Source organism: Artemia franciscana, chromosome 15 (assembly GCF_032884065.1).
Source record: "Artemia franciscana chromosome 15, ASM3288406v1, whole genome shotgun sequence".
NCBI classification, from domain to species: Eukaryota; Metazoa; Arthropoda; class Branchiopoda; order Anostraca; family Artemiidae; genus Artemia; species Artemia franciscana.
The window spans coordinates 39,993,427-40,015,550 of record NC_088877.1 but is presented as its reverse complement, the minus strand read 5'-3'; the positions used below and the strand labels follow the sequence as shown (position 1 = coordinate 40,015,550).

The 22,124-nt window shown below is 35.2% G+C and overlaps 1 protein-coding gene across 1 annotated transcript in view; it reads left to right on the top strand.

Moving 5' to 3' along the window:
• Positions 1-22,124, top strand: part of LOC136036465 (nibrin-like) — a 36,864-nt gene that overhangs the window by 3,123 nt on the left and 11,617 nt on the right. The window contains exons 2-5 of the mRNA XM_065718715.1: positions 1,084-1,345; positions 3,292-3,432; positions 6,698-6,882; positions 9,749-9,833. Coding sequence (XP_065574787.1) covers positions 1,084-1,345; positions 3,292-3,432; positions 6,698-6,882; positions 9,749-9,833 — 673 coding nt within the window. The remainder of the gene's footprint in view (positions 1-1,083; positions 1,346-3,291; positions 3,433-6,697; positions 6,883-9,748; positions 9,834-22,124) is intronic.

Here is a 22,124-nt window from a genome sequence, read left to right as displayed (position 1 = left end):
AATAATATTTGTAATTAATAATATATTAATTAATAATATATTGGTTAATATAATTAATAACATTTTTAATATTTGGTTATATAAGGAATTTTAAAACATTCCTCCTTTGATACAAAACTCAGATTTAAATAAATAGTAGTTTTATTATATAGACAATAAATAAACGGGCAAAATTTCAAGATATAAATACCTTGTTCTTCCTTGTCAATGATCTTTTCCTTCCTAGTCAAGGACCTTTTCCTTCCTGACAATCAACTTTTGTATCCGAACTAGCCAAAGAGCTTGTTGGACAGCAGGCTTGAAAAAAAATGTAATATCGTTTTCATTTTTGTGAAAAAAACTTATAAAAATAACATGCCTTCTTCTCCCAAGCCCAAAATTATAAGTTTTCCCAATCTCCCAAAAAAGCTTCCTGAAAGTTTGAATTTGATCCCCCCAGCTGTTAGACAAAAATGGATCTGCTCTCTTATGGTAATTAAAACAAACTAGACTGATTAGAACACCACTCTACAGAAATAGAATGTCAGTTCCCTGTACAGCCGCGCATTGGCTAGGCGTCACGACCACTTTCTAGTTAAATCAAGTAATATAAATCGTGTTTGAAACAATAGCTGTTCCACTCAAGTAAAGAGAAATGAAAGGAAATAGAGAGAAATGCTCTCTCTGATGTTCCAATCAAAAAGAAATGTCTCTCCATTTACAATTACACGGTTGTAATGAAAATACATTTGAAACGGGTAAAATATTTTAATAAGACAGTGAAAAATAAAAACAAGACTTTCTAGTATAAAAACAATCGAACGCACATATATATTTATTATACATGTATGCACATATCATAAAATCTGTGTATATTTGTATACAAGTATATTTATACGCATAATATTCACATTTTTAATATATTAATATTTATATATTTATTATGTTTATTATTTATATTGTATATTTATATACATTTATACATATAAAATAATATATGCTACCTTTTCATTACTTTTTTATAACAGCGAATATTGGAATTAATGAATCTATTGATTAATGAACATATATCTGTATTTATTTATTCGACAATTTTATTTCCAGGTTTGTCTCTGTTTAATATCTTGCAAACCTATTGTGAAGCCTGATTATTTTGAAGCTGTCGTGAAGACATGTGAAGCTGACCCATCAAATTCAATGCCAGAGCCGAAAGGATTCGAACCGATTTGTAATGAAAGAAACATAGATGGAACTAATGTTAGCTTCTCTCCAAATCCTGCCAGAAGGAATTTATTTGCTGGGAAAACATTTTACTTTACTTCTGCCGGTCAAGCAAAACGACTTTCTGAAATAATAAAGGCAGCTAGTAAGTTAGTTTTTTTTATATATCGAATGACATAAAACAGTTACATCACAGAGGCCCAAATTTGGTCCGTGCCTCCCCCCTGCCATTTTCTAGGCTTGTTTTAAGGTTTGTATCGTTTTTATTACTATTTATTTTATTACTATTTATTCTGACTTTCACCTAACTTATGTGCACGAATTAAAATTTTCTGGGGATATGAATTCAACGAAACGTTTTTATTCGAATATAGTTTATTTCGTTGCTACGATTTGCTCGAATTGGTGTGATTTGGCTTTGAATTGTGTTTTTTATTTGTATTGACTCTGCCCGTTAATTTCTGTGACTACTTATAATTTTGCGTGATCGATTTGTTTTAACAATTTCTTGTGTATAATCATCGATGCTTCGCATCTTCCAAACGCTGAGATAAATTTTTCAGATTAAAATACAAACTGCTTAAAATTCATATCAATTACTTGAGAAGGAATGACTGATTACCTTATTAAAGAAACAATCAATTACCCGAAACTTTGCCCCAAAATATTCAAAACTAAAAGCGATGGTTTAAAAAATTTTATATACAGTAACTCTATAGTGCTTTTAGTGTCAATACCCATCACAATGAGATTTCGCGAATTCTGAGATTTAAGCAGTGCTAATTTGATCCAACCAAATTTTAAATAGAATTTTCTGATTGGCTTATATTACTGCCAGAAAAATTCAATATTAGTAAAGTTTCGTTGTGAATGTGCCTTGATCATAATTTCACGGTTTTTAAGCGTCGAAATAACGTTTTCAGATTAAATTACCGCACAATTACCTGAAGTTACCTTAAAAACCACCCCTTTTTTAATTCAAAAATAGACTATAATATTGAAAATATACAAAATCCTTTTCTAATGCATATTTTAAATTCTTCTTCTTTTCTTTTTTTTCTTGTAGTATTTGGTCCTCCTTTCCTCGTTTCCTCTTCTTTTTCATTTTCTTGATGAGGGGTTGGTGATACTTGATGTAATTGATAGAATCAAATTGGTTTTTCTTTTCTTTTCGTACTCCTGAAAATAAAATAAATATCAATCCTGTTTTCTTTCTTCTTTTCTTTTTTTTTGATATATGACTCCCTACTTATTTGCAATCTAATTCATCCCTATTTCACTATATTTTCCTTCACTTTACTACCTATCTATCTTATCTCTTAATCGACATTCCATAACTTTCCACTTTTCTAATTCCTCACATACATAATTTTTTCTCTCCTAGCACATTTTATCTAACTTTTTCCTAAAAACATTTTCTTTAACAATTTCATCATTAATACGATTCTCCATCTATTAATTTACCATACAAGAATTTTAAAATTCTCATTCTAGCTACCCATGGCGGCAAGGGGCTGCTCCCGTTCATTCACTTAGGCCTGTAACATATAACATTAAAGCATAAATTTACAATGCATATACATTTTTGTGCTTCAAAATACTTTCACTTTTCTTAAAACACTTTAAAACACTTTTCACTACATGTGCATAAATAAAAAAATTAAAAAAATACAACACCACTTTTTTAATACTTCACATTTCAACACATTCTACTCTCGCTGTGCCCTGCGTTATTGGGTTGATATAACAATCCTCAAAAAAAAAAATTATGAAAATCAACAATCCAGGCCAATCGTTTCCCCCTCGACATACCAAAAATTACCTTAGAACGAAAAAGATTTACCTCTTTAAAGAAATACGCTAATTACTTTAAACGTATTTGAAAATACTTGAGTTTTCTTGAAACCGCTGAAATCTAGTAAGTTTTTTATCGCTCTGTACAAGTCAGTAAATTAGCTATTTATCTTAAATTAATTGCTTGTCCGAATTCTTTCCATCATGCGTATAGTTAGCATTGTCAATATATGAAAATGACTGTAGGCCAGTTTTTACATATGTGAAATGTGTGGTATTTCACATCATTTTTTCTAGGTGGTTGCTGTGATTTAATATCTGAGTCAATACTGTCAAAGCTACATGACCTTGAAACAATAGTTCTCTTACCAGAAGGAGCTGGAACACAAAGAATTACTCAAGATGTGCCCTTGAGCCCACTGCATAGTCGTGTTTTTGGTAAGGTTCTCTTCTAACCCTATTATACCTCAAAATTTGACAATGTAGAAGATGGATGGAATTAACTTAGGAAATTAGTTTGTGAAGTCGTTGTTTACGTCTTGGGAAGAAAGTTAGAAACGTTGCTAGGAATATAAGTCAAAATGCTTTATGTTTATTAGTGAGGAGGAGGGCGTGTACAAGAATTGTTTGAGTGATAGATCATATGAAATTGATTGGAATGTAAAAAAAGTGGAGAAAGTATTAAAATATAGATTAAGGAGGTGTGAAGTGGAGGCCATGGATAAAATTGCTGAAGGTTTGGAAGATGCAGCCACACGAAATAATAGTAAAATATTGTACTGCCGTGCAATGCCGTATCCCGGAGGGAGGTTAGGGGGTTTAATCCCCTCCCCCCTGAAATGTTTGTTCGAATCGTAAAAACGTAATAAAAATGAATATAAACAAATTTATGATGCGTTAAAAAACTTACCCTCCTCCTCTTCATGTTAATAAACCATGCAGGCATGCTGTTAAATTAATTGGAAACAGTCAATCTGGACTTGTCTCAATTGAAGATAGGAACTTGGCCACAATTAGTGATAAAGAAAAGAGTTAAAGGGAGATGAGCAGAGCATGCGCTAAACCAAGATAGAATTGCAAGAAAATATATAGAAAAGAATAAAAAGGCTTGTGACACTTTGAATGTGAAGGAAGATTTATTTGGTGAAGAAGAATTAGTGACAGTACTAAAAGGAGTAAAAATTAATGAGGCCCCAGATGCTCGTACTGTGGCAAGTCAGTTTTCAAAATATGGTGGTTATGAGGTTAGAAATAAACTATTGAAAGAAAATGAATATAATTTTTGAAAAAAAGGATAAGTACTTGTGATTCTGGGAAAACCCTAATTAAACCTCAGATTGCGACGGGGAGGAGCTTGCGTAGCTGTGATTGTCTCAGGTGGCTAGGTGCTGCAGCGAGTTGTTAGTTGTAGTAGTAGTAGTAATATATATTCAAAAGTATATATATATATATATATATATATATATATATATATATATATATATATATATATATATATATATATATATATATATATATATATATATATATGTCGTTTCTATCTTCATTGATTGTCCAGAAGAGAAGAAGCCATTATAAAAGTCAGGAAAGCTAGAGGACATTAAAGTAGGCAAGTAAGTAAATGTTGATGAGGGACTTTTACCGGCTGAGAAAGCTATCGCAATAGGTAATGAAACTTTCAGAAATGGGCTCAAGGTCAAACCCAAGACCTTTGGGGGGAGGAGTTTCTAGTAGAAATCTCCCACATGTACAGAACTTGGATTCTTATAAAATTGAAAACAGTTTTTTCAGAGGAGGTGACAATTTTAGAAATGGGTCTGCTGCTCAAGTACTGGTTGTGTGATTGTGCTTTTAAGCTCCAAACTCCACTCTTCCTCTGCTTATGAGGTTTTAAAGACTCTTTGAAAATATGGGTTAACTCTGTATAAAATGCTTTTAACACATAGAAATATAAATACATATAATTGAAAAATAAACATTTAAAAAATACGTAAATTTTTCTGGGGTTTCCTGTGGTAACTTTCGTAGTTATATTTATTTTATATTCGTAGCTATTTTACTATAATATGAAAAAAACTTCGTTTTCTTAAAGAGTTAAAGAGGCTGCGTCCCAAAGTCGAACCTTAAAACGTACAGGAATTAGGAGAGGCAGTTTAGGAGTAACTACAAACGTAACCACAAAAGATCCCAGAGAACATTACATTATTCTTAAATTTTCAATGTTCAGTTGCAGTTGATGTAACAACTAATAGTTAAAGAGCAAAAAAGAAGTTAAAACAGTTGAATGATATCTGAATGAAACAGTTGGATGATATCCTATAATGGATGAGAAGCAGACTGTAAGCAAAAAAAAGTTCTTCACAAAAATTTTCCAACCCAAAGGGTAAGAAAATTGTGGATTTAAGGGATCAGAGACACTTCCCTGGGTTCTCGTTTTGACTTTTATCATTCTGAAAGCTTCAGTCATTTGGCACGACGGGCTAATGCAGGAAACTTACCAAATATCATTGGATCACACGAAGATTATGCACTCTGTATTCGGTTTCCAGCTATGTCTGCTCCTGTATGAATATAGACAGCATATTGAATATTAATATTCGAAGATTTCTAAGGTCTTAAAGTGCAGTGATATATACTCTCTCCTCCCATTTTTTAAAATCAATATTTTGACGTTCCAGGCACGTCATAATTGTTCAGCGCATTCCTTATACTTTTTCTAGGTTTTATGTAGATAACTTCGAAGACCACACTGCCTTTCCATGACGAAAGTAAAACAGTTGAAAATAGGGATGAAACCTTTTAATTGACAGTGAACAGATATAAAATTATTTAACTGGATATTTCGAACACATATACAGTGTTCATCATCAGCAGTAAAACTCTTATTATCTGATCTGATGAGTTTTACTGCTGATGATGAACGCTGTATATGTGTTCGAAATATCCAGTTAAATAATTTTATATCTATTCACTGTCAATAAAAAGGTATCATTCCTATTTTTAACTGTTTTACTTTCGTCTAGGTTTTATGCTTTTCTTGATTCTTCTCTTGAAGGAATCAACTGATGATTTAAATAGAAAAACTAGCATTGCTTAAACAAAGTTGTATTTTAAGTGCTATTTCCAAAGCTTTTCTTCTTTATGGTATGCTGTATGCTGTTGTCACGCTTACTATGGTGAAACCAAATATAAAATTGATATATTTAAAGTACTATAATTTTACTTGCATTAATGATTTTTCCCTTTGATAAAAGAAAACCTTCCCAAATCATCAATGAAATTCTGTGCTTTGTAGTCTTGAAAGTTTTGTGAATGTTTTAGCTCTTTTTTAAGAGCTAAATGTTATAGCTCTTTTTTAAGAGTCAAACCTGACCAATGGCAAACTTGACCACGCCTAATTTTTCCAAAGGGCGTCTAGTAGAAATTTAGAGATAGCCTTTTTGTTCAAAACAGTTCGAAGGCCCAATGCCCAATAGCTAGGCTTCTGGGATTATTATTTCTAAAGTGTTGTTTTTTCTTTATGGTAATCAGAGCTGATGTCTTCCTATGAGTTTTTCTTGTTAAGATTGGATCACCTCTCTATTCTTCCTCGTAGTTTACTTGGAAGTGTGCCCTTCCCCGTCCTATTATTTGTATTTTAATAACTGGTTGTAAAGATTTAAATGACTCAAGGTTTTTTTAATGTTTGCCTTTTCTCTTATAGACAAGCTTCAACGACTAGGCAAAAAACCGATACCAGAGTCACATGTACCCTTAGCCATCGCTTGGGCATCTACTTCCCAATACTGTAATCCGTCGTTCCGTCTAAATGATATAATTCGCTATACTACCCCAAAGAAGGAGCCTCAGTCTATTCCAAATACAGATATTTTGGCGGTGGAGACCCAGGTTGAGTGTTTTTCTTTTTACTTTTGCTCAGATGTTGTAAATGAAAAGATGTAGATAGACCACAGAACATATTTTTTTAGGGATATTGAGGAAGGGCTACCAGAAGCCTTAATTTTTTTTTTAGCCTTATGCGAGAGGTCCATCAGATCAATTTGGAGATGGATTTGCAATTTCTTCATTCGTAAGAATCTGTTTGAATTAGGCGTGCAATATGGGGGCCAATGGGAGAACAACTACCTTCTTACTTCTGAGCAGTCACGCCTACTTTGTGTTTAACCTGTCAAATGACTCATGTGTTAATAATTTGTCATTTGTCACCGTTGTGCAAACCACAAATGTCAATACTTAACACTATCATTCACCTGATCGATATTGAAATGTACCTGATCGATATTTAAATGATCGATATTAAGTTCGGCACATTTGAAATGTACCGAACTTCGGTTGCACAATTGTCTACCATTGTCCGAAACGGGATCATTTCATTTACCAATTCCACCATAAAAACAGTTTTACCCGTAGTACAAAGCGGTCGCACTCGTGTTGGGAATACGTTCGCTTGTGAGATACGATTATTTACCCTACTTTCGTGTTTAATCCAGCCAAAAAAAAGTGTTGCTTCTATTGTATCCAACTTGTATGAAGGTCCAAAATATTCTAAACAGGAATTAGAAAAAAAAATATGTTTAATACAGTTTAGAAAGTTTTCATAAAAAAAATATGTCCTACCACGAAAATTTGAGTTTGATCCCACCCTTGAGGCCTTTAATAAAAGAAGTTTTAACATGGCTCAGTTACTTTTTAAGGGCCAAGTTTTTAGGCTAACCAATGTCAGATTTTTGGTGATCCCGCTAGGGCCAAACGAAAAGCAAAATTTTCTTGAATGGTACACGAAAAGGTTAGAAAAAAAATATACAGAGGAAATGAGAAGTTCACGGGAGAGAATAAATATTGAAGCATTGAACAGAGTATGGGGGAAAAGAGGGTTGTGCAGGTGTTTTACCCTCGGTTGCCCTGATTCTGCTATAAGCTACCAGTAGGTGCAGCGTTACTCTATAATAATAATAACAATAATAATTTATTCATAACCTACCATATAACAACAAAAACAAAGGTAGAAAATACAACAAATTCAACGCATATAAAACATTCATTGAAAACATAAACATTAAATATAAGAAGATTATTGGGCTTTTAGATGGTGTAGTAAGTGCTGAATAGCTGCTTCGCACCCATGCCTACTTTAGCTTGTTAGTGCTAGTGTTCCTAGTTTCTTGCCCTGGCAATGGAAGTAATCAAAGACTTAATTCTTTTGACTTTGTTTAGTGCCGTATTCATGCCAGTCATAATCGAGAAATCGACGATTTACGAACTTTATTCACTTTGAAACGTAGTGGCGCCATCTAAATTCGTCACTATGGCAATTTGGACTCCTTAAAAGGCCACCGGATAGCAATCAAGCAATGGAACCACCTACATACGCACGTGCAGAGGCAAGTGCGGAGGCAAAAGGAATAAGTGGCATTTTATCCCAGCGTATGTTTCAAATCTGTTGACCAGATTAAAAACTAAACAGAAATTTGGACTATGGTTGCTCGTAAAACTAAACTGTCAGACGTACTATCAAATCCCATCGACTCTTACGCCGTGGTATGCTGATGTGACTGTTTCTACTGATTCCAGCGAAACTTCACCTGTTTGTCCTGAACTCCTGTCTGCTAAATTGCGGCTTCCCACTGTTCTTATGACCAACGCCCGCTCCTTGACTAAAAAGATGGACGAACTAGAAGTCTTCTTGTGAGAATCCAGTGTAACAATAGCAATCGTGACTGAACGGTGGGATGTTGCAAACGATACCGGAAATATTAAAGGGACGCTTTTCTTTTAACACCCGCCATGATAGAAGCCTAAGGCGTAGAGGTGGTGGTGTTGGACTGTAATTTCGTAACGACCTCCCATCCAAACTTCTAAGTGCCCATAGGGACTCTTGCCATGAAGTAGTCTGGGTTGAATGTAAGCCTTCCCAACTGCTGAAGAAGATTTCGTGCCTGATAGTGGCATCTGTCTATTATCCTGAAAGTACTGTGATTTACCTGGAAGTTTGTGATTTACTTGCTAATGCTACCATGAAATCTATCCCTCTACTGTGGACCCCCCCCCCCGAAAAGTTCCTCCCACGTGAAATTTTTACATTGGGAAATTACTCCTGGATTATTCCCTCCTCGCTGCGAATCTCCCAGAAAGTTTCTTCCTTTTGATTCCTCCTGAAAAACACTCCTTAGCGTACTTTCTTTGAAGAAAGATTTTTTTTTCATGTTTAATTTCTGATCGTTTTTCAGGTCATGCTGGAATCCCCTGGTGTGAAAAATTTGTCCGAGAAATCCTCCCTTTTTTTCTTTCTAAAATGGAGAAGTTGCAAAGAAAATAGAAACGAGGATAATAACAGCCAGTGAAAAACAGAAAGAAACTGTGCAAATATTTCGGTCGAGACCCCCGCCCAACGTTACTAGGAAAGGGTCGTATTTTAGTTGCAGTGATTGCTTTGAGGTTTGATTTTTATATTGTCCTTTGGAATTTTTTCTGTTTTTTTTTTGTATTATTCTGCACTAAGGACGGTTGAGTGGAGGTCTCGACCGAAATATTTGATTAGTTTTATTCTGTTTTTCAATGGCTGCCATTATTCTCATTTCTCTCTTCATAGCGACTTTGCGTTCTGTCAGGATTAGCCAGTGTGGCCTCAGAAATTTTAGTTTTTATTTTTCCATGTCTCTTTTTCGTTTTCCCTCCTTCCGTTCTTTACGCTGCATACATTTTAAAATTCTAAGAACTATTGGTATCACGACTATGTTTACCTTCTTCTTCCTAGGTAACTATAAATAGTGGACAAAGAGATGGTGCTGAGAGTCTATGTGTTCCTCCTACAAATTATTCAGATTCTACACCGCGGGCTGGTAAGTTAATTAAATGACTTGTCTCTCTTCACTCAAATTTTTAAAGTTTCTTTACGATTTTTGTTTTGTTTCATCTACAACCAAAACTTATTATTTGGTTAAGAGTAACTCAAGGAAAGGGATTTAAACAGTAACACAAGCAAAAGGATTTTTTTTTTTATTTCGGCCCTTTCGGGACTTGTGATTAGGGGTGCCGCCACGGTCAATTCCCAAAGTGCTACAACTGCCCAAATTTGCGTGCTACACAGCGATACTGAGTGCTAACGTAAAATTAACTGACTGTAATAGTGGTAAAATAGCACTTTCGGGCTACAGGTGGCAACCCTGCTTGTGATAGTGATAAATAATTATCTTGTCCTATCTAAAAAAAAAAAAAAAAATAGTGGCCGTTGTTTGATTTTCAAAAAAACTAAGAAGGATAATCTGGAAAGAAATCAACTGAACGATAATTTGAATATATACTATGTTTTTGTAGATTTTTCGTGTTGTTTTTTTAGGCTTTCTAGGTTTTTAGGCTTTTCTTGCTTTATTTTAGGTACTGCTGTCCCTCCCTTGTAGCAAATATACTAGGGACAGTATATACTAGGGACTAGCGACAGTAAATATACAGTAAGTAGGGACAGTAGTAGCAAATATACGAGGACTAGGGACAGGGACAGTAAGGACATATACTAGGGACCCCTAGAGTGTGTCTGATTGCATGATTGCTAAATTCCAAACTATGATTTCAGTTTTGAATACTTGAACGCTGTGAATAAACAGCCTTGTTTCAGCTGCATAAATTCATGGAAATTTGTGTGTGTGGGGGGGGGGGGCAAAATACAGTTTTGAGAACCTTGGGTGAAGTAATTATGTTGATTTTTCTCGATTTTTTCAATTGAAATACCAATATAAGGCATTTTCTTTAGTGACAGTGTCCTCTCACGCATTGTTTTTCAATCTAACGGGGCTCAAAAATCTACTTTCCGGTACAAATTTCTTCCTCTGTCTCCAAATTGACGCATCTGCCTTGTATGTGATTTTTTTCTTCTTTTGTGCCTAAATTACTGAGTGTTGTCAACTTGTGACCCTTTTTTCGTGGTTTTTGAAGGAATAAATAAATAGAAATCACTCTTTTGAGCAGCATAGAAAATTGATTCAAAATACCCTTTTTAACGAACAAAATGCAGTTTATTATAGTTAAATAAATTATTGAAACCTACTTAGTCAAGATAGTTTTATAATAGGAGTAAATCCTTTGAATAAACCTTTTTCATTAAGGTTTTCGGTTCTTTTCTGAGCATTAGAGGTGTACGATAGAGCGGGAATTTAAGTTATTATCACTACCATAGAGAAACAGACGGATTAATGTCCTATAGTTCCGTATTTCAAATGTTTTGCACAAGACCTTATAAAAAATGGTTTATTTCTTACCCAAAAAGTTTCTCTTTATGTTTTAAAGGATAAATATTGAATCCTCAAAGGCAGCCTTAGAATAATGTTAAAGATCATTTTAATGCTCTAATAAGTGTCATTTAAAACTCCAGTATTAGTTTTAGCTCATATAGTTTAGCTCATATAGCACTTGTGACGAGGTCGAAAGAGCCAAGAGCCTTCAGACCCCCAGACGGTCGAATCGGGGAAAACGACTGTTATCAAGTCAATTTGTGCAGGTCCAAGATCTTAAGAACTACTTCTTTCCAAACCAGACTTCACGGAAGATGAAGACGCCCTATAGCCCTTGTTATACTGTTACGCTTTACTGATTGGGAAAGTCTGATGGTAAAGGTGCAGATAAAAAAACCCTGATGTGAAAACTTCTTATTGTATTTTATTCAGTCAATTGGGCTGTAAAGCTGCAGAGATACTGTCCACTTGGACTGTAAAGCTGCAGAGATAGTGTCCACTTGGGCTATAAAGCCCAATATAATTGCCCTATAGCCCGGTTTAGTTTTGAATACTTTAACCCTGTGAATAAACAGCCTTGTGTCTTAACGAACAATCAAAAAAGAATACCGGGAAGATGGAGTAACTCAGTTTGTCTTCCCTTTTCCTCACGCACTTTTTTCTATATGAGTTATAAATGCAACCATGTACTAAAAGAAAAAAGAAGTATTAACCGAAAGAAAAAGAAAACCAAAAAGAAACCGAAACCAAAAAGAAAAGAAAAAGATCTCCGTATATTCAACATTTTCTCACTCGGTCTATTTTCTAGTCTCTATCTTTGCAAAAATTCCTCATTTCTACGTAACTTCTTTTTCTTTGTATGAAAAAAAGACTTTTCGTTGCTACAAACCAACTATAAGTGAATGAAAATGTCTAATTGATCCAAATTCAAGTTGGGAAAAATATTCAAACTCTGAGCTTTTAAGGCTCGAGAAATTCTATAAGAAAAAAGTTTCTAAAGAAAATCAAATCAAATTATGAGAGCCATTTTAAAAAAGTACAGCAAATATAAAATCTCAGAAAACTCAATAAGCATGTGTAATTCAAAAAATAAAAGACGCAAAAAATGGAGCTTCACAAAAATAACAGTAAATTAAAAATTGCTGTTTAAAAATTGACTAAATATGTACAATTCTCTAACAGGTGAAGTAATGAAGCTCTATGTATAAGACATTAGGTGTTACAAAAGACAGCAGCCAATATAAAAGCTTTGGAAATTGTGCAACGTGTATTATATAATAACAGAAAAGATAATGAAGCTCTATGGATAATAAAAACAGCTTTTCCAAAAGAAAACAGGAAATAAAACAACTTAGAAAATATTATTTATTATTTAGTACCATATGAGATATTGACCTACCTTAGATTGTACTTGAAAATGAGTTCCAAGTGGGGCATAGCAGAGGGGAGCGGAGGGGTCTGAATCTGCCTTGGTGCCATTTAGGATGTATTTTATAGCTCATCTAACGCTACTATGTAACACCATCTTAGATTACCACCACGCCCAGCTTCAAAAGTACTAATTTCAAAAGTACTAAATTAAGTACAAAAGTACTAATTATTACACAAAAGCTATAATCCTCAGTGAATATCTGGATTGCACCTTCTCTGGCTAAATTTCTGGCACTAACATTATAAACCTCGCTCTTACTTTTCTTTTATTTAGAATTCTGATGTATTTTTTATGGATGTGTTTATCAATAGGATAGAAATGGTATTTCTAAATTCAAAAATACAATTTAGCTATAACTCTAAGTAGGATAGGATTGTTCCTTAACTACCTGCAGCTTACTCAATAAAGGTATGTTGTTGGCTTATTTTATTTATATAATCAAAAACGAATGTAACGCATTTGTAGGCAACGATTTTTTGGGGGGATATTCTCCAGACCAATCTCAGAGGGGGGATATGGGTTGGTGTGTGCCAATATCCCTGCTGGTTGGGAAACCGAAAAGATCTAGATCTGCTTTTGAATGCAACCAGTAGATAGAAACCCCACTAGGGAAATCTTTCTTACTTTCTAACTCAATAGGCTTGGGTAAAAATAGTTAGTTGCAGGTAATTGGTTAAGTAACGGGCTTAACGGTTTCAAACTCAATGACCAATAGAAATGCAGCATATTTGAAAAAATTCGGGTAACAGTGTGTTTGGGTCTAAGATGATGAAAGTGTCAATGGGAGGTGCTTAGGATGTGATTTGATCTAAAATGATTAAGGCTTTCCGAAAGGTGGTAAGGGGCGGAATAGCAACGATATAACTATCCAGCAAACACTGAACAATATACATGTAACGCCATTTAACATTTATCATTTAAAAGGCTTTCATGGGACATGGCAAGGATAGAGATTTTAAATAAGAATGGACGAGAAACGTAAGGAAGTTTTGCTCAGATACCATATTGCTGCGGCAACAAACACAGAAATAAAATTTCTATCTGGATGATTTTTTCCAAAAATGAGAATTAAAAAAGCTTGTAATTTCAGACTTAAATGAATTCAAATTTGAATTTTAGGGAAAAGCTGATTAACCTGCAGTTTTCAACTTAAACACATACGTTACAGATCTCATAAATAAATGCATAAGGATCAAGTTTGTACTCTTGTAAAAGTATGTTTATTTCAGCAGCATAAAAAAATACATGAAAGCCTATTTAGCAGGCTTTGGGACACCGTTTAGAAAGACGTAATGGCAACCCTGCTCAAGATAGGGTAGGAAAACATTTTCTTAGGAGCTGTTCATTGACCCCTTCCCTCAAGAAAAAGTACAGAGAGAACAGTTGGGGGCTACTTTGGATGTTTTGGCTAATTGAACTTTTTATTTAATTTAAGCATAAGTTTAAAAATAGTGTGGACCTACAAAATGAAGTTGTCCATAATTTAGCCGAAAATGGAACATAGCTCGTCTGCCAATGTACAAAAAAAAATGTCTAATCGTTTCCATGAATACGATCGATTGCTATAATATGCATGAACAATGAGCGTTTATAATCTTTTCGAGATATGGCTGGAAATGGTGGCCATAGTTTGCCGCAAATGCCACAAGACTAATCTGTCAAGTTATCTGTAATTCGGCCGAAATTGGGACAAAGCTTATCAGCCGATGCAGAAAAAAAGTAGACTAGTCGTTTCCATGGATAGGATTAATTTCTATACTATGCATAGACAGAGAGGGTTGATAATTTTGTTGAGATATGGCCTAAAATTTAGGTCATAGTTTAGCCAAAATTGCCACAAAGCTCATCAGTCTAGTTATTAATAATTTGCCTGAAACTGGGACAAAGCTTATTTGCCTATGCAGAAAAAAGTTAGCTGATCGTTTCCATGGATACGATCAATTTCCATAGTATGTGAAAATAAAGAGGGTTTATAATTTGTCGAGATATGGCCCATCTATGATCAGTGTTGCCCATTAAAAACTGAAACTAAGAAGAAAAACCAACCGCGGAAGCCATGGATTACGGAAGAGATACTGGAAATGATGAAGAAGAGAGACCAATTATTCTCAGATTATCTCAATTGTGAGAGTGATGGCAGTCGGGAAGAGTACAGAAAGCAATAAATAGGGTGAATTCTGCACGACGAGCTGCAATGAGGGAGTATTTCGGAGAGAAATTAAAATCGCAGAAAGGAGACATTAGAGGGACCTGGCCGACTATTAAAAGCGTTCTCGGCAATGGTAAGGATTCAGCATCAACTGAACAGTTAGCCATAGGTGAAAGAACTGTGAGTGGGAGGCAAGAAGTTAGTGAAGAGTTTTGTAAGTTTTTTACCAAAATAGGATTGCAAATACACCAAGAGGTAAAAGATCAAAGCGGACAGCTAGATACTGAGGAGTTTGACGATAACCGCGGTCTTCATCACTCATTTTACTTTACCGAATGTACTATGGATGACATTACCCAAGCAGTGAAATCAGTCAATTCTAATGCAGCTGGTGTTGATGGCCTAAACATTAAAGCATTTAAAGCAGTTGCTGCGTATCTCTTATCTGTGATATTATATCTAGTCAATTTATCTGTTCAAAAAGGTGTGTTTCCTGACGATTTAAAGCGGGCAAAAGTTATACCCCTCCATAAAGGAGGCGATAAAAGAGATATTTCCAACTGGAGACCAATATCTATTCTACCGCTCTTCTCAAAAATTTATGAAAAAGTAGTGTATAAGAAAATATACGAGTACATGAATTCGCTTGGGTTTTTGTCAGATTTGCAGTTTGGTTTTAGAAAAGGTCATTCTACAGTGCATGCCGTTCATCACCTTTTAGATTGTGTAAATAGTGCGTTAGAAAATAATTTGATCCCTCTAACTATTTTTATTGATTTGAAGAAGGCGTTTGACACTTTCGATTTTGAAGTTCAACTGAAAAGACTGCGGAACCTTGGAATTAAAGATACAGCATTAAGTTGGTTTCGGTCTTATCTGTGTGGAAGATCAATGAAGGTGGTGATGAGTGACATATCTAGTGCAGCTATGCCTATAAATTGTGGTGTTCCCCAAGGATCAGTCCTTGGCCCGTTACTCTTCTTGGTATATGTGGAAACTCTTCGATTTTACCTAAATGATTCAGTTTTAACCTCTTTCGCCGATGATACAGCTATCACAGTGTTTGCCCGGACTTCAAAAGAGGTTGTGCAAAAAGCGAATCACGTCCTTAGTCGGTTTCATGTTTTTACAGCTCTAAGCTCCCTTGCAGTAAATCCAAGAAAAACGAATTTTATGGTGTTTAGTAGAGCTGGTGTACCTGAACTTCTTGAAAATGTGCTTTATAACGGTGTTAGTATAACACAGGTGTTTTTTTTTGTAAATATCTCGGATTTTATATTGATTGTAATTTGTCTGGGAAGAAGCATGGTGAAATAGTGTCGGCAAAAACAGCTAGAGGATTGGGAGTGATGAGGAGGCTGAAAAAAAGTGTTCCCGGTAGCAGTTGTCAAATTGTTATACAGTGCTATTGTGCACCCTTACATCACGTACGGTTGTTCTGTTTGGGTAAGCAATTCCGTGATGAATTATAAAAGAACTCAAATAATACAAAACAAAGCACTGCGTCTGATAGGAGAATTTCAAAACTGTCAGAATACTGCGGAGTGTTTTAGAAAGAATGATATTTTGAACATAGGCGAGCTAAGTGATTACCAGCTAGCGATTTTTGTTTTTCAAAGTTTAAATAAGGTAAGCCCTGAGTACATTTATGATTTTTTAAAACTAACTCGTTTTATCACCCTTATTTTACCCGAAATTCGGAGGATTTGACTCACGAGAGAAGAAATACAACGAGAGCAGGATTTGTTCCCAGGAACATAGGTGTCAGCGTCTGGAATGACCTTCCAGAATCGGTCAGAGCGGCAGTAAGTCTGGCATCATTCAAGAGAATGGATAAATTCCATTTTTTAAAAAGGAAAGAAATGTGATAAGAGGAAAGGGTATTTATTTATTTAGTATTTAATATTAATTATTTTGTTTTTACCCCCCCCCCCCCAAGGATTTTTTTCTTTCTTCAAAATCATTTGAAGAAATGATTTAGCAGATTCATGGTGGTTAGAATTGCGGCCACAGTCAGGACTCTTTTGTCTTAAGAGTAAATCTTAAAGTAACTAAAGAGTGTCTTAAGAGTAACTCTTTTGGCCGTTAATGGTAAATTCTTTGTTTAATTTATATGTTTTGGATGAAAATAAAAAATGTCTATGTCTATGTCTTAGTTGAAACCCAAAACGAACATAAATTAAATCAACAATTATAGCAAACAAACATGCAATAGGTACTAATATAAATGTATAAATTAAACTTAAAACGTGCAAAACGTAAATTGAATATGGAAATCAGCTTGAAATGAACAAAAATCATTATAAAAAGGAGTTTGGGTTTTGTCTCCTTCTCTTACTTAAAAGTATAAAACCTACTGCGTCATTGGCGCTTTACTGAAAACGAGTGATATTACAACCATTTTCTTCTCTACTTTTTACAAATTTTGTCTTTCGTACTTGTAATCGAAACAATTCGATTGGATGGATTTTGGGTAAAGAAAGCAGGGGCTACTTGCCCTCCGGCTCTTAAAAAGATAACTAGAGCCTTCAATTTCCAATAGAATGAGCCCATTCCGAAGTTTATCCGATCATTCCTTCCATAAGAACCTTATGTGCCCCCAGGGCATAAGTTATAACCCTTGCGCCTGGGTTTTGGGGGATTATGTAAATCCCGGAGTTTTATTATAAGATCTTTAGTCTATTTTGGACAAAATGAATATCTTAAAAATATGATGGGACGTATTTGGGAGAAAGAGGGTTGTCGAGGGTGGGGGTAGTTGTCATCAGATCAATTTCGACTCTCAAAAAAGGAACTAGCACTTTCAATGTCTAGTTATTTGAGTCCTCTCCGAAGTTTAACTCTTCTGTAAAAAACCTTATATTCCCCCGGAGTACAAGTTATAACCCTTCTCTGAGCTCTGGTGAGGATTATGATGTTGGTTATTCCAAAGTTTTGTTATCTTTTCGTTGGACTATTTCAAACATAATGGCTATCTCAAAATTTTTATTAAATGCATTAGGGGAAAATAGGGTGTGTGTAGGTGCCCTTCGATCACTTTTGACTTTTATAAAGGTAACTAGAACTTTCAAATTCCGATCAAATGAGCCATCTCTGAAGTTTATAAGACAACCCCTGACACAAAACCTTATATACCCACAGCCAAGGACATAACTTGCAACCCTTGAGTTCGGGCTCCGGGGGGTTGTGTCGACCCTAGAGTTTTTTTTTATTTAATTAAATTAAAAAAAAATAATTTTTTTTGCTGAAAGTAAGGAGCGACATTAAAACTTAAAACGAACAGAAATTACTCCGTATATGAAATGAGTTGTCCCCTCCGCAATCCCTCGCTCTTTACGCTAAAGCTTTAAATTGTTTTAAAAAGTAGAATTGTGGCAGAGTCAAACTTTAGCGTAAAGAGCGAGGAATTACGGAGGGGACAACTCATTTCATATACGGAGTAATTTCTGTTCGTTTTAAGTTTTAATGTCGCTCCTTACTTTCAGCTAAAAAAAATAGTTTTTTTTTTATTTAGTTTCTGAACGTTTTTGAATTAATGCATGTTTGGTTTTGGCTCTCCGCACATAAATTATTAAAATGAAATTTGTATATTAATTCTTTTTTTTGGCTAAATGGCTTTCTCTTAGTTTTGATCAGACAATTTTGAGAAATAAGGGGAGAAATACCGAAAAAAAATAATTTTTCGGTTACTTAAAAAGGCAACTAGAACTTTTAACGAACGTTTTTACTAGTAAAAAATATACGTAACTTAAGAATTAACTTACGTAACAAACTTTCATAACCTTATATTTTTATTATGTATACGAGGGGGTTTGTACCCTCGTTAATACCTCGCTCTTTACACTAAATCGTAAGTTTTGTCCCAATTCTTTAAGAAAGACCCCTGAATCAGAAAGGCCGTAGAATAAATAGTTGAAATTACTAAAAATACTTTAGCATAAAGAGCAAGGTATTTATCTCCTCCTAAATACCTCGCTCTTTATGCTAAAGTATTTTTAGAACCCCTCATATGCGTAATAATCTCTGTTCATTTTAAGTTTCAATGCTACTTCTTCCTTTCATTTGAAAAAAACGTTTTCATGTTTATTTTTCATTATTTTCTTATAGTAATGCTAGAGAATCCTGCGGCCTTGTCATTGAATTTTTCTTCCCCCATGACAGATTCCTCCAAGGAAAGATCCTCCAACATAGCCCCCTCTCCTCAGCCCCACCCCAAACAAAATAAAATCCCCCTGAAAACGTCTGTACACTTCCCAATAACCATTACTATATGTAAACAATGGTCAAAGTTTTTAACTTGGAGCCCCTCCCCCAGGGATTGTGGGGGAGTAAGTCATCCCCAAAGACATAGTTATTATGTCTAATCATAGTTATTATGATTTTCGACTATGCTGAACAAAATGGCTATCTCTAAATTTTGATCCGTTGACTTTGGGAAAAAATGAGCGTGGGAGGGGGCCTAGATGCTCTCCAATTTTTTTGGTCCCTTAAAAAGGGCACTAGAACTTTTCATTTCCGTTAGAATGAGCCCTCTTGTGGCATTATAGGATAACTTGGTCGATACGATGACCCCTGGGGGAAAAAAAAAAAAAAGAAACAAATAAACACGCACCCGTGATTTGGCAAAAAATACAAAATTCCACATTTTTGTAGATAGGAGCTTGAAACTTCTACAGTATGGTTCTCTGATACGCTGAATCTGATGGTGTCATTTTCGTTAAGATCCTACGACTTTTAGGGGGTGTTTCCCCCTATTTTCCTAAATAAGGCAGATTTTCTCAGGCTCGTAACTTTTGATGGGTAAGACTAAACTTGATGAAACTTATATATTTAAAATCAGCATTAAAATACGATTCTTTTGATGTAGCTATTGATATCAAAGTTCAATTTTTTTAGAGTTTTGGTTACTATTGAGCCGTGTCGCTCCTTACTACAGTTAGTTACCACGAACTGTTTGATTAATCTTTAAACTCTTTTGAATCAAACATTTAGGGGGGGGGAATAGATGCTCTCGGGTAACTTTTAACTCTTATAAAGGTAATTATAACTTCTAATTTCCAATCGAATGAGCTCCCTCCGAAGTTTGTACGACCATTTGAGCCTTATGGGCTAAGGGATGCTGGGAGGAGGCCAGTTGCCATCGGATCACTTTTGTCTCTTCAAAAGGGAACTAGAATTTTCAGTTTCGGATCTTTTGAGTCCCCTCCGAAGTTTATACAACAAATCCTTCCACAAAAGCCTCAAATACCCCCGGGGCCTAAATTGCAACCCTTCCCCCGGGCTCTGGTGGGGTTATGTTGACCCCGAAGTTTTTGTTATCTTTTCGTTGGACTATTTCAAACAAAACTGCTATCTCAAAATTTTGATCGGATGCATTTGAGAAAAGCTGGGTTGTAGATATTATAGGGTTATAGGGGGGGGGGGTAGATGACCTCCGATCACTTGATGATTCTTAAAAAGGTATAAGTTTTTGTTATTTGACGTTTAAACTATTTTGAACTAATGGCTGTTTCAAAATTTTGATTTGATACATTTGGGGAAAAGGAAGGTGGACTAGTTGCCCTCCGATCACTTTTGACTCCTAAAACGGGCACTAAAAATTCCGATTTATAATCGAACAAGCTCTCTCCGAAGTTTATACGACATGCCTTCCATAATAAAAACCTTGTATGCCACTGGGGCACAATTTACAACACTTGCCCCCAGATTCTGGGGGCTTGTTCTTCGGTCTATTTTGAACAAAATAGCTATATAAATACTTCGTTTGAACGCATTAGGGGAAAGGAAGGGGGGCTAGTTACCATCAGATAACTTTTTACTCTTAAGAAAGTAATTAGAACTGTCATTTTCTAATCATTTAAGATCATTGAGATCAAATAATCAATGGATTATCTGAAGCAAACTGGGTGTATCATTATTCTCATCGGCTGCATTTGGGGAAAAGAAGGTGTGTTTGTGTGTCTGTTCAGGGGGGAGATGCCCTCCGATTATTGTTGACTCATTCAAAGGTAACTAGATCTTTAAATTCCCAATCAAATAAGCCACCTCCGAAGTTTATACGACCAACCCTTACATAAAAACCTTATATGCCCCCGTGCATAATTTAAAACACTTGCCCCCGGGGTTTGGTGTGTTGTGTCAACACCAGGCTTTTTGTTATTTGATGTTTGAACTATTTTCAGCAACATGGCTATCTCAATATTTTATCGGGTGGGTTTGGGGAGTAAAGGACGTGGGGCGAGGTTAGTTGCCCTACGATCTATTTTAACTCTTAAAAAGTGAACTAGAACTTTTAATTTTCAATCAAATGATCCACCTCTGAAGTTTATAAGATTATCCCTTCCATAAAAACTATATGTAATCCCAGGGCATAATTTGCAATGCCTACCCTTGGGCCCTGGGGGGCTGTGTCGACCCTAGAGTTTTTGTTACCTGATCTTTCAGCTATTTTTTAACGAAATGGCAATCTCGAAACTCTATTGGATGCCTTTGGGCAAAAAGGGTATGAGGGGTGAGATGCCCTCCGATCATTTTTGACTCTTAAAAACGACACCAAGGCTTCCGATTTCCAATAAGACCCCTCCCCTATGAATTTTCTGTGGAAAAAAAAAACATGGGAGTGTTATGGTCATTACTATAGGTAGTGATATAATATTGCCTCTGATATGCATGAGCAAAGAGGCTTAACCATTTGGTCGAGAAATGACCGAAGATATTGACCGTAGTTTGACTAAAAACGGAACAAAGCTTATCAGCCTATGTAGAAAAAAGTTGGCTAATAATTTCCACGGCCACGACCAGTTACTATCACATGCAAGAACTAAGACGGTTGGTAATTTAGCCGACAGTATAGCTGTAATTCTAATCAGCAATAGCAATACTCTTATCTACATGGACTATCAGGAATGCATTATCTTTAGTCAGAGTTTATCGTTACTGAAAAAATAATTTCATCTACAGCCTGTATAAAATACCTTTTGTTCAAGGTTATCCGAGAGTATCTTACCTTATGTGGAAATTTACCAAAACGAAAATGAGAGATTACTTTACTATAATTTTACGGTAAGAAGCGTACTTCAGTTTCATTGGTTTATGCCTGAAAATTATTTGTGTGAACAAAATTTTTCTTTAAACCTATGTTAGAAAACAAAGCCGTATAATTGCCCCTTTTAAAAACTTGGCTGGTCCTTTTTTCGCCACTTTTAGGCCAGTGAAAAGAATGAAAAAGTCACATCCCACCTGATTTGTTCGTCTGTTTCAAAATTTAAGCCAGTAAAAAGACGACAAGTCTTTTAGTCACAGGATCTTTTACAAGTAGTCCCAC